The 14502-nt window shown below is 30.6% G+C and overlaps 1 protein-coding gene across 1 annotated transcript; it reads right to left on the reverse strand.

Moving 5' to 3' along the window:
* Positions 1-237: 237 nt before the first annotated feature.
* On the reverse strand, positions 238-6059 carry LOC106768978. Its single transcript, XM_014654401.2, has 8 exons — positions 5721-6059; positions 5569-5624; positions 4288-4450; positions 3667-3755; positions 2441-2573; positions 1868-1960; positions 879-981; positions 238-786 (listed from the first exon to the last, which is right to left on the reverse strand). Exons 1-8 carry the CDS (start codon positions 5907-5909, stop codon positions 332-334), a joined length of 1281 nt encoding a protein of 426 aa, XP_014509887.1. The 5' UTR covers positions 5910-6059; the 3' UTR covers positions 238-331.
* Between the last annotated feature and the right edge of the window lie 8443 nt (positions 6060-14502).

Consider the following 14502-nt stretch of genomic DNA (forward strand, 5'->3'; position numbering starts at 1 on the left):
AAGTTTTGACATGTTTTATATGAATGAACAAAAATTTTAAATTCATATTTTATTTCTAATTTTAATTTGAAGTATCTTTCAAAATCCAAAAAGTTTAAGCTAAAAAATTACCTATACATTGCATCTTGAATGTGTGAATGAGTCCTACTGTTTTATCTCATCCTAGAACCACCTAGCTTAGTTTTTGTCAAAGTTATGCCTAATTGCCATTACTCAAAAAGTCCTGTTGCAGATATATAACAAGGGCAAGCACAATATATATACATATATATAGGTCTTCCTGTTCTGATTATTGTCCACAACAAGACAAAGCTTGAGATGCTTGTGATTATTAATCTTGAGGTTGTTCAGTAACATCTGTCTTACTTGGACATGTCCTACTGTTATGTCCCTTTTTCTTGCACAACCTACACTTGTATTGCCTTCGAGAGACCGTGTTTCTTTTACTAGGAACAACTTCAGGACAGGTTCTGCGGTTATGGCCGAATTGGTGACATACTTTACACTTTCGGTGTTTTATCACTCTCCCCTTTCTAAGGCTTATCCTTAACGTCCTACAAGTTCTTCTGTTGTGGCCCTTTTCCCCACAGACCCTACACTGATGCTGTTTTATCAGTCTCTCATTGCTATGGCTTACCCTTATCATTCTACATGTTCTTCTGTTGTGACCTTTTTCCCCACAGACCCTACACGTGAATCGCCGATCAATCATGGTATCCTTGAGTTCTGGACAGTAGTATCTCCTATGCCCTTCACGTCCACAGTTTTTGCAGTAGAATTTTACTCCTGCATTTGAAGAGGGACAGAAAGCCAATGACTTTGAATTTCAACCATGTCTACCAGCAATGAAGTCACAGGTGCAGGGGTATGAAAATTACCCTTCATGGCCATGCTCCTTTTCTGTCGGTTTATTGGATCACTAAAGAAAGCTTTCATAGTTTTGGAAGTGTGTCTCCTAGCTGCAACAGTTCCCTTGGCTTTCTGCATCCATTGAAGCAAATATTCATTGTGCAGAACTTTCAGTGTGCCAAAATTCTAATGCTTCAAATACTTGCATAATTTACATGCAGACAACCAGTGCCTGTACTCAAAGAATTCAGAAAACATATGCAAACAGAGGGTATATGATAGGGCTTTAGAATATTAGAAGATAGCATTAGAAAACCATCTGAGAATTTAACTATGCTAGGAGTAAAGAACCTTCGTAAAGCAATGCTGACTAATGTCAGCAGTTTCGTGTCTCAAGTTCTACTCTGAAAACATTTTACGGACCAATCTATATTTGATTACAGATATCTTTGGAGGTCCAATATGAAATATAAATGGAAGACTAATGTGATGTCACGAATATAGTTGGTCGACCAAAATGAGTGATTACTACATATATTACAAAAATAAACAGCACAGCAAATTTCTTATTGAAGACATATTTTATTTTGCGGATATTCCAGTAGAACAGATAAAGTGAATCCTAAATTTCAATGCATCAAACAATTATTAACTTCTGAACAAGAGTGCAACAAAAATTAGTATGAGGAAACAGTCATTTAGCAAGGATTTACTTGGACAAACTTCTCCATAAGTTCTTTATAGGAGAGAGAAATAAGAAGAAAAATTCAAATTAATTTCTCCATAAACTAAAATTCACCAATGCATAAACTAATTTGTAGAAGTTCTCTCGTGTAACTATTCTGAAGATTTATTTTTAACCTGTGTACATGTTAACTTTAGCCTATGGAGAAGTTAATTTCACTTTTTCCTTTTATTTTTCTCTTCTAGAAGGAGCTTATGGAGAAGCTCATCGAAATAGGCCTTGATACCAAGAGAAAATGACTTCAAAAGAAACACAAATCTTAACATTTAAAACCTTGATAGCAGCCACACGCTGTGCCTGAAGCTTGGGATCCTGGTGAATAATCTTCATTCGGTTGCTAAACAGACCAGTTTTGGCATTCAGACTCTGCAATCATTCAACTAAACAAACACATTTAAATTTGCAACCTTAACAATATCCACAAATTCTCTTTCTTGATTTATCATATCAATACAGCAGTAAACAAAAGGAAAGAAAAAACCGTGCATGGAATTTATATCACTACACAATTGTAACTTCTTCCTGTCCTAAATGTATTTGATCCTTACGTGTCCATATAGAACAAGTTAATGCTCAAGTCTCTTAGCCAGAAGCAGGTTGATAAGAAGTGTTCCTATAAACTTAGCTCTCATTGTATAAGACCCCAAAATTGTCATTCAATTCTATGCATAGATGTGTTCTCTCTTGTGTGTTTAGGTAGGTGTTTGAAGTGTGCATGTAATACTAAATATGTCAAATAATGAAGGGAAGAAGCTAATGGTTCAACATCTCACGTTAAACGTATATGCATCATAAATAACAATTTGTATCCAAAGCATATTAAGTAAGGTTAAGCAGTCAACTAACTTTTAATGAACGACTAATCTTCAATCCAACTTCTGGAGGTGGTGATTGGTAAACACGCTTGGATTTTTTCTTCACATCTAGCTTTATGTCTAATTTGTCAACTTCATCATCTTCCTTCACTTTAAGTGGGGAACTGAAAAAGTGAAACCCATAAAGAAACATTTATGTATGACCAAAAAAAACAAAAACAAACACAAAACATTTTACATAATTCAAAGATTTAAATGCAAATAAACAGACAGCAAATTAAATTTTTATGTTGGTCAAGTATGTTACAAAAATATACCACCATCATATAGGAATCTCATGAAATCGTATTGCTTAGAATTTCACATAGATTTGATGTTGAGTCAATTATACACAATGACAAGAATAAAACAACATGAATAAAAACCAGAAGCTTCCTACTGTGCAACAAAAAAAAGTGATAAATAAAAACCACAAATTAGTCTGAGTACCACAGCTAAAAGTGATATAGTATGCTCCAAACATATAAGCTGAACCAATTTCCTTCTGCAAGAGCATATTTATCACTCAGAAGAATATTTAATATTTTATATTGAAAGATCATTATCATTAATATTCAATAAAATGCAGCATCAAATTTCTGAACTAGTACAGGGAAGGAGAGTAGCAATGCCAGATTACACTATTTTGATATAATCTCCTATTTACGAGAAGGAAGATCAAAAGATTAAAAATGATAAATCAAGAAGAAAAAAATAAAAAACATCACACCGGGAAAAAAGAAAGCAAATCATAATAATAAGTAATGTAGAAACATCCAGACAAGAAGATTATAAACGTGGTCGACATATTAAGTACTAATAATTGATTTCTTTTGGTAGATTGAATGTGAATATTACACATAACTAACTATTTGGTATTTTGTGAACCATTATATCATACAATATGATTTGGAAGAGGGTGGAAAACTAAAGCTAAGCATGGACATTGACATGCAGAAGGATATTGTGACTAAAAAATTCATGGTGTCATTAGGATGTAAAATGCATGCTACATCAAACAAGTGTCTGGTATGTTTGATAAAACTAGTCATTTGTACACACAAAGCTCCTTTCTTCGTGTCCATGCTAGTGATAAGTGTTAAAAATCTTATTTATATTAATTTGCATATGACCACGAAAAAATGTCACATCAACATTGTCAGAGTTAACAAAAGATGAGATTAGTAAAGAAAGACAAATTTATTTCTCAGCAATTACATAGAATGGGCCCTCTCCCATGGTTTTTCATCAATTGATTCCTCCCATATAACACGATCTCCAGAGCATTGGTGGCAAGTCAATATACCCTGAGCACAAGAAGAACAAATGGGAAAAAAAGTAAACAAAGTAGCCATTGTGCACATTGCACGGATATGATGTTCAATATCTTAGTGTTTCACAACTTCTATGAATATTAGGAAAATAACAAGCAAGAAGTTTTAAATAATAATATATATAAAGTTATAAACACATAAGATGCAAATTAACCTAGTAACATGTGTGTTTAATAAGTGTCTCGTCATCATGGCATCATAAGCAACATCAGACTTATATGGCTTAAGGTATGTCTAAGTTTTTCCATTGTGAGTAGACAGAAAAGAAATAAAAGTTCATGTGCCTCATCCTAGAGTGAATTTCAACTTAAGAATTTCTTTCAAAATCAGAAATGACTTAAGTTCAAGTTGTCTCATGGAATTACGATATGGAAACTTGATGATCCTAACCTTTCAGAGTCAATATGGATATTTAAGAAATAAATTATCCAAACCATTAAACTCCTAAAACCACGTTTAAGTTGTTTTTTACTCAGAAACCAACAATAATTCTAAAAGAAGCTACCTTTCCATAACATTTTGGACAGTCTGGCCTTGATCTTTCTATTCCACACTCTGTACAAGGTGTATAACCCCTTGCTCGGCAACTCGGACAAGGTAGCTCCCTGATATACTGTCCATTTGGACCAAACCAGGACCTTGGTTCTGGTGCATGAGACTTACCCTTGCTGAAATGAGAGGGAAATAATGCTGAAAGTCACTCACTAGAGCTTCTCATAAGATTAACCATAACAACATTCAAATTTTCAAAACTTAGCTACACCTCATAGCATAATCTTTCATCTTAAATATCTAAATCCAGGAACAAAAATAGATCATCTTGAAGGGTGGATGAGAATTGGATAGAAATAGCAAATTGTAGCAGTATCATCGGCAATAACTTCCAGATGTACAAGATAATTGCTGATGTGATCCTGTACAATCTAATACAAAATAACAGTAACAACTTCAATACCCTTGTTTGTTTAAAGCTAGCTCTTGTTTACACAATTCCTAGGACCAAAAGTACAAAAATTTTCTATGCTGAGTGAACTGAAAATAAGAAACAGATAAATCTTAATAGACATCATATGTGCATCACAAGGAAACTACAAACGCAAAGAGCAAAAGTTAGACAGGCAAGAATCCAGGAACTCACTCATAAAAGAGAAATTCAATGCTACCAAAAGATAAAGGCTCCTAAAAATATAGTCATATTTTGTTTTTCATCTCTAAAAAAACTTTGCCTGATTCTTGGTCTTGTATATATTTTGTTCAGTTTTGGGCTTTTTTATTTTGTTGTAGACCCTCTAAATATTTGTTTTTGTGTTTCATTTGCTTTTACTCTCTGTTGAGATTAATCCATATGTGAGTTATAAAGTCCCAAATTTTTTAAAAGTAACAAAATTAAAGACTATATAAAATGAAAAAGCCCCACAGATACGTTGTCTAAAAACTCATTATCTTAAGGTTTTAATTAAAAATTATATCAAATGTCTCGCCTCCCCCAATGAAAACTCCTATATATAAAATCTATCACTATAAATATTTTTCCAAGGGACTAAAAAAGAATTATAATTAAATCTTTTATCTTCCCTTTTCTTTAACTGTCTGAAACCGTCCCAAAATTAATTCAAAAATTGCTAAGGTCAATGACATAATGACAGCACAACATTCAAATTAAAAATTCCCAAAAAGTTAACGATCAAGTTATGTAATAAACTTTTATTTTTATTTCCGACAATGCAAGAGCAAAAATACTTACATAAATAAAAAAATAAAAAAAAAAAAAGTAAAAAACTGAGACCTTGGTTTGAGCTCCACCTCCAGCTCGAAAAGTTCCTCTGGAGGATTGTAGTCCAACTGTCACAGAACAACAAGATATCATTATCCAACTATAATTAAAATAAAAGGTTTTGTTTATGTTTTTTAAGGTAAGAAAAGAAAAAGATAATCTGCCTGGTTTGGTTTTGGTGTGGAAAAGGAGTCATCAGTGAGTGAAGAACAAAGGGTGGTTGGTGGGGGGCAGAAGGAAGCGTTTGTGTTAGGATGGAGCAAAAGCAAAGGACGCGCGTTTGGTGAGTTTGTGCATGGATATCTGAGAACGCGAAATGCAGAGCGAAACACGTGGATTTGGTTGGAAATCATGAATAAAGAAGAAGGTTTGATTTGGTTTGGTTATTGGAAGTGTGCTCTGTGGTGTTTATGGAAATGATGTTAATTGGTGTTTTGCGACTGTGCGTTTGAAACGTGCGGCTACAAAGACAGACTGAGGTGGATGGATAAGTAGGAAGTCGCATATGAGACCGGCTCATCTTTCCTTCCATTCATAATATTTTATTATTTTAGACATTAAATTATTACCAATTTAGAATTTCATGCTCATAAATGCTGTTTACTTTTTTATTATTTGTTTCTTGCTTTTAAAAGTAAAATAAATATACAAGTTGCAAATGTAACTAGGTTAGCTCTATAAACTTTTATTAATCAATATTTAATATTTATAGAAATATTATTGAAGGGGAAAAGAAATACAAATTCCAAGAGTCAATAAAACTTACTAAGTAAAGTAAAAGGGTTAAAAATCACATTATCCAACAAAACCAAAAAGTAATACGAGTAGGTACATTATTCCAAAAAAAAGAAAAAAGATATCAATCGTAAATTGTTAAACCTGTTGTAGATAAAAACTAAACTCAAACTGCATTAACTGTCTTTTGACAATATATTCGCTTATGTCTCTGTTGTACATATACATTGCTTTTTTAGTGAGAAGAAGATCTCTCATTTTCTCTCCCTCTTGTCTCATCTTTGCCCATCTTTCTCTGTTTCTTTCTTTCAAACACCTTGAAAGCGTAATAGTGGTATCAAGAACTCAGTTACGTGGCTTTGGAGTAGCTGATGGTATATCTCTAAAAATGAACTCTTGTGTTGAAATGGATAGTCTTTCAAACATATACATCTAACACAAGACAAATAAAAACTTCAAAGATGTTTTTACTCTTCAAGACCTTGATCATTCATTTGATTTAAGGTGTATCATTGTTGGGAACTATATTCTTCATTTACTCACTATTATAACATTTGTTTTAACTTGTGTTATAAAATTGGTATCTTGGTGGAGAAGAACACAAAACTCCATAAAAGATAAGGGAGTTTGTCTTGTTCCATGTTGAAGATTTGAGGGCAAATCTTTTTCAAGAGGGAGGGAATGATGACAAATCCTCTAGCCATGGTCAAGCACTTTCAAGATAGTGGAAGCCATCCATGAAGATGACATCAACTCTACCTTGTGGACCACCTTTGGAGCCATCATGGAGTATCGATTGAAGAGTAGTGTATGTTTATTTAGGCCTTGTAATTGGCCATGTAGTGTAGGTTTGATTAAAGCTTGTATTAAGGCCTAAGTAGCATAGGATTTTCCTTAAAGTTAGACATCCAAACTAAGTGGAAAGTGTGTGCCATATGTCATGTTTCCATTAGAGAGGATTTACTTTTTAAAAGGTAGCCACATGGCACCTTAGGAGTGCAGAGTTTTTCCTTTTAGTAATGGCCACATGGCACTCTAGGAATGGAGAGGATTGTGTTTTATGAGTGGTCACATGTCCTCCCATCATTGGAGAGGATTTGTAGACACTTGTCCACTCCTTAGAAGGCCTCATTTTTTGTCAATGAGAACAAAGGTGGGAAATCATGCTTTTAGGGTTAGAAGGAGACACCATTGGCCTATAAATAGAGGTGTCTCCACCCTTGTATTTCATCTTGGAATTAAGTATGTTATGCTACCAAAATATGGTCATACTCTTCCTTGATCAATACTAGAACAACCCTAGAGGCTCTTCTAGTCACCTTCCTCCTTGAGTTGGCCTAACCTCTCTTGGAGCTACCAAACACTACCCCACCACCACCATATCTCCTAGAAGCTTTGACCTTCTACCCCATCCATACCTTAACTCGTCATCCTTGGACCATTTACCACCATATTTCCACACCATTCATCCAAGGAAACGCACCTCCTTGCATCCTTCTAAGCTTTGGCCCAACCTAACTTAAGGAGGTTTCCATCAACAACGGTGAAGTTCAAGAAACTCATCAAAAAAAGAGTCTCGTAGAAGCGATGGCTGGAGTAATTCATAGAATTTTGGCCCAGGCTCATAAGTACAACGCTCAGCACTAGGTTTATCGCTCAGCGGTAGGTGCAGCACTCAAATGGGACGCTCAGCGTTCACGCCCAGGTGTTTGGCAGTGCGGTTACTAAGAAGGCCAACGCTTAGTGGTGATTCTGGCGCTCAGCGGTAGGCGCGATTCTATCTTTTCCCCTCAGCGTTAGCGCTTAAGCGTCTAATAGTGAACTTCTTCACAAAGCTGGTGCTCAGCGCTGCAACTGGCGTTGAGCGGTGGCTGCGATTCTTCCTTTGCACCTTTTTTTCATCCTTTCTTGAGTCCAAGTCCTTCCTACTTCACTTTCCATCATTCAATTCTCATTTAATCCTGTCAAAAGAAGGTAAAACCAAGCATAATATCTCTAAAATCACCCTTGACTCTCTTGTAACCTAACTTAAGTGTTTTGCATGATTTCAAGCTCATTCTAAATCATAAAGAGTGTGTTTTGATATCAATTTCAAGTATAAAAATAACGATTTTTAGACTGTTATCAACAGGAAAGAGAGAGTGGTTGGTGAATCTTGATCCAAGTAGGAGAAGCAGTGTGAGATTCGCTGATGATAGCACGATGGCAGCGAAAGGAGTTGGTAGAGTTCTGATCACGTGCAAGAATGGTGAAGTCACATATATGGACGACATGTTGTACGTCCCAACGATGAAAAGCAACTTGTTAAGCCTTGGACAACTCTTGGAGAAAGGCTATACCGTGTCAATGCATCAGAACCTCATCGAAGTGTTTGACAAAAGATAACAACTTATGATCAAGGCTCCTCTCGCCAGGAACAAAACCTTTAAAGTAAATTTGAATGCCACTATTGTTTAGTGTCTAGTTGTGACTAATATTATTGATGATAGGCGGAACAAGAAAAAGAGATCTAAGAAAAATGAGCATAAACATAATAAAAGAAGAGACAAACGTCGAAAGAAGAGACGAAAGAAACAAAACAAAAAAAACAAATCGAACTTCAAAAAGGGAATTGACTAGTCATACTACCATACTACTTCAGACAATGAGAGTAAGAGTGACAATAGCTCCGATGGTGATAATTATGGTGCTGAACTGAAATATTAGAAGCATAGAAAAACAGTTCTAGAGATTCCTTAGTTGTGTAGAAAGATTTACCTCCCATGCACCTTAACGAAGAGAAATTGGATATGCTAGAGGAAAAGTAATATTGCAATGGCACTGGAGCCAACTATAAATTTGACAGAAGTAAAAGGAGACAGTCTGATGTGATGGATGATTAATCTTGCTGGAGTTAAATCTCTATGTAGTTTAGTTTTAAAAGAATGTGTTGTAAATAAAAACTAAATTCTAATGGCATTATGTCTCTTACAACAGTATATTCGCTTATGCCTCTATTGTACATATACATTGTTTTGTTAATGAGTAAAAGATCTCTCTTTTTCTCTCTCTCGTCTCATACTCTCTGCCCATCTTTCTCTGTTTCTTTCTTTCGGAAAAGCGTAACAAAACCATCATCACATTTATTTTTTTTTCATAGCGATACGAAAAAAAAAAATCGTAAACGTATATTCCTTGTGAACTCTAAATCATTAAGTTATTTATTACTTAGCCTAAAGTATTAAATAATTATCATAAAAGATTTTCCTATAGAATAAGTAGATGAATATTCTATTTTATATGCTGGTATATATTGAATTTGTTGTGGCTCAAACTTAATTATATTCCTATTATGTGTAATAGTATAAAACATTATTATCAGCACCAAATCGTCTTAATTCCCATTAAGCTGCACAATGTCTAGTCTTAGGTTAATAATGTTTTGAAGTCATTTTCAAAGCTTAGTTTTGTAAATCATTGGAGATAAATAAATTACTAATAATTTGTTTATTAATTCGAGCATGAATTAGAACGTGACCAAACCGAAGAACAAACCAGAGGCACAGTTTAGAATTTTCGATTTCCATAGTTTTATTAAGAAAAAATTAAGATAAACTTACTATGTTAATTAAAATTAAAATGGGCATAAGTAAATAATTTACTATGATTTTTTTTATATGAAACAAGCATAATAAATATTTACTATATATCAGTTTTAATTTTAACTGATGTAATAAATGTAACTATTATTATAAAAGTTTTACTATTTCATATTTTTATGATAAGTGTGTTATAATTATTATAATAAATTTAACATTTATTGTAAAAACATTGTGTCACTTTTAATGATTGACAAATTACTCTTATTATAATAAATTGTTATTGTATTTTATTTATCCATTGATAATTAGTAGTTTGATAAGACTAATGTAATAGGATATCAAAATTACGCCATGTTTTCTAGAAAGATCATGCATGGGTAACTTTTGATACATAAATCTCCAAATAATAGAGGTTATAAAAAAATGATTTGTTTCTATATTCTACTTCCTCATTTAAACTGATGTACAAGTAGATTAGCATGCTTCCATCTAATTGTAAGTAGGAACAATAATTTGACTTGTTTTTGGTATATCATGTATACAATTATGTTAATATTGACCATGTTAACAACCAAATTTGTGAGTCATGGATCAGATAAAAAAAATTAATCATCTTGCCATTATGGTGCCAAAACAAAGTTTTCCTTGACTTATGAATACATGTTATTTATACTTGATCGTAACAAAATTCATCATAGAACTATTTTTCAAAAAACTCTAAGGATTTTTATGATTTACTCCAACAAAGCTTAAAAATGTAAGCTTCATTTATTTATGTTATTGATTTCACTCTCGGGTCATCCTTTTTAATATAATGTAATGAGTTTATCTTAAGTTTTTCTTAACATTAGTGATGACGCTAGTTTAAATGAAGTTTTTCAACCAATTTTTCATAATCTTAAACAATTATATAGACCACTAATGAATTTGGTATAATACTATATATTTTGCACATCAACTTTTATCATAAGAATTTTGAAATTGTTGAGAATTTTTACATATACATATACTTTTGTCAGTAAATATTTATCGACGAATTTCAAATTCTTTTATTATGAATGGATTTTAATGAGAATTATTATCAACAAATTTTTCTGTCACTAAATCTATCGATAATGTATTTTACACTTACCGATAAAAAAATTCGTTAACAAATTCGTTAGTAATGCATCCTGTACTTATCGATATAAAAGTCTGTCGATAAATGAAAATGCATTACTCACTAAAAAATCCTACAGTAATATGGTTAGGAATTTTTCTGTCCACTTTTTTTTTTACTGACATATTTTTCATCGATAAAATGTACAAGTATTTTTTCGTCCATTATTTGACTTACCGATGGAAAAACTCGTTAGTAAATGACATACACATTACTAACAATATTTTTTCGTCGATAATTATCAACAACATTATCGAAAAAAATATTTGTCGATAATTACCGATTAAAAAAACTAGTCGGTAAAATTTATTGATAACGGTTTTATCTATGGACCTTTGGTTGTTCGTAATTCATCGATAATTTTAATTTATTGACAAATTTTGTACATTGCTTTAACTTTCTAAGATAGGCATAAAAAAACTTTTTAAATTTTCCTTTAAACATAATAATACCAAGATAGAAGGCAACTTTCTTTACAAAGATTTCTTATTTTTCTTATCCTTTATCTACATAAAAAAATTAATTTTATATAGTCCATTATTTGTCCAAATGCATTTCCATATTAAGCACTTTCATGGTATTAGATAAGTGCCTCATAGCATATAAACTATGTGTTGGAAATATTTGAGATTTTGAGCGACAATTCCTTGTACTTTTCTATCTTTTACAAACTAAGTAATATTTTTACTTAACACTTCTTTGGCAAGATAAAAAAAATGAAATAAAGGATTTTCTTATTTAATACCTTTAAGGAATGACAAGTACGAAATTGGCCCATGAATAAACACTGAAACTTTAACACATTTTAAAATAATAAATTCCAAAAATTAAAAAAAAATAATTAAAATCATTTGCTTAAAAAATGTACATGCAAAATGTTTAATCAATAATTTCAAATTTCTATATCAATTTCAAGTATTATGCTGTTAGAATTTTTTTTTTATCGAAAATATATAACTTATAAGGTTGTGATATAATTAGCATTGTCCTATTAGGAATCAATTTCTTTGTTGAAAAAAAGACAAATTTCTCTCTAATTATAACTAATTAAACTACTTGTGTTTTTTTTTTATACTTTGGATTCCCACCTTTTTCTACAATAGAACATTTCTTCCTTTCTCTATTATTTTTTATATATGGTGGATTTTTTTAAGATGAAAAATAATTAACTAGTTCAAAGTCATATATATTTAAAGGTCATTCTTTAAGTTCTTTTATATTGAATAATTTTGTGGAGGTGAAGTTGGAACTACAAGTCGAGTATGATGGATTTCTGTAAATCTAATTCATAAGCTTCATGCCTATGAATTTTTCCAAAAACACATTCAAACTTTTGGAGGTTTTGAGCATTGTGACCTAAATTCTCCAAAAAATTGATAAATTACATAAAAATTTGTCAATATTATCCGTAATCTTTATTAAAAGATCTGAACTTCTTTAATATGGTGTGAAATTTATTAAACACACTTTAAGTGTTTTCAATTCATTCTATAGTAAACAATTCATATTAACAAGTAAGGAAACTTAGTTTATTTTATTTTACCTTCAAATGTTATCATTAAAGTGTCTCATATTTTTTTGACTTCCTTTTTTAATAGTGCACACACATTAAGAATTTCATAGCTTTGGAGTTCAACAAGTATCTTTACTTTTGTTCTTTAGTCCATAGAATTCTAAGAACAAATAATGAGGTCTCATTTTACTACATCAATTATACCAATGTGATATAATCAATGAACACAATATTATGTTACTTCTAGTAGTTAAATTTGAACAAGGTTAGAGCCAACTCAAGGATAAAATAAGTAAAACGCTTTAGGCCTCAAAAGAAAAGTGTTCAATTTTTTTAAATACTAAAATTGTTCTATTCAATTAATTATAAAATTATGTTTAATAAATTTTTTTTAGTTCTAATATACTTATATTAAATTAATTATAAAATTATGTTTAAGAAAAAATGAGTGTTATTTTCAATGAGTGTTTGTCGATTAAATGAATCCAACAAGAAATACAATACAAGTATAACAAAAAAATCATTACATAAAAATAATTTATATTTAAAGTATTCATTTTTTATATTATTTTTTTCATTCTTAATTCTATCCTTTGTTATTTCTAATTACTATCATTTAATAAAATAAAATTTAGAAAATATATTTTAGTTTTATTTCTTAAAATAATATTATTTATAAAAATAACATACATTTATTAATAATACAAATTATTTACAATATAATATTTTTAATGTAATATTTTTTCTTAAAAAATACATTTATCTTTTTATATTAATTTATAATATATATATTTTTATTGTTGAATACTTTTCATAGTATGTAAAAAATAAATTGTTATTTATTTAATAAAAAATCTAACATTAATATATATACATATAAATTGGCATAAAGTTTTAAATAATTATATTTATAATATAATAATTAAAATATTATTAGTTCATTTCAAAGATTTAAATTAGATATTTGTTTTATATTGTTTGAAATTATTTTAACTATTTTTAACTTGAAAATGTAGAGTTTAAGACTTTAGTAAGATAGAAACAAAAAATAAAAACTATCAAACTATTTATTTTAAAATATATCATTAATGTATTTATATTGTCATTACTTGAGTCTATAAATATATATTAGATGTACATTAATTAAACGAGTCTAACAACACATACTAGACATAGTAAAAAAATTATGAGTCTAACAATTTATACAATAGACGAGTTTGTACATAAATTGATTAGATGGGTATAACAAAAATCATTAGACGAGTCTAACAATACACTCATTAAACATGCTTACTAGTATATATTAGATGAGCTTGTTCATGCAATCACTAAACAAAATATAACTAAACACATTAGATGAATAATTTCACACATTGATTAGACGGGTCCAGAAATATCCATTAGATGAGTTTATCCACTCACTAATTAAACTAGTCTTGCAATACACATTACACGAGTCTAAATATACACTGATTACATGACTCTAACAATACACAATATGTGAGTTTACTTGTATACTCATTAAACAGGTGTAGCAATACATATTAAGCAAGTATGTCAATGTATTGATTAGAGGAGTCTAACCACACATATCATAGATTCTTTCCATTCACTAATTAGAATAATATAGCAATAAATTTGCATGAAATTGTCTATACAATAATTATACGACTATAATAAAAAATATTAGATAAGTCATTCCATATGTTGAATAGACGAGCATACAAAATTATTAGGTAAGTTTAGAAATATATTATTATACGAGAAAAAAAAAATTAGACAAACTTGTTATATTGATGAGTACACATAGTCGTTCATATATTTATTAAACCTCTACCAATATTTATTATTTTTTTAATAAAGATACAAATAAACATCCATCCCGTTTACGCAAATTACATTGAAAAACAAACCCACTTAATCTAGGCAAAAACAATTTTCCCAAAAATAAAAAAAAA

Source organism: Vigna radiata, chromosome 7 (assembly GCF_000741045.1).
Source record: "Vigna radiata var. radiata cultivar VC1973A chromosome 7, Vradiata_ver6, whole genome shotgun sequence".
In the NCBI taxonomy this organism is placed as follows: Eukaryota; Viridiplantae; Streptophyta; class Magnoliopsida; order Fabales; family Fabaceae; genus Vigna; species Vigna radiata.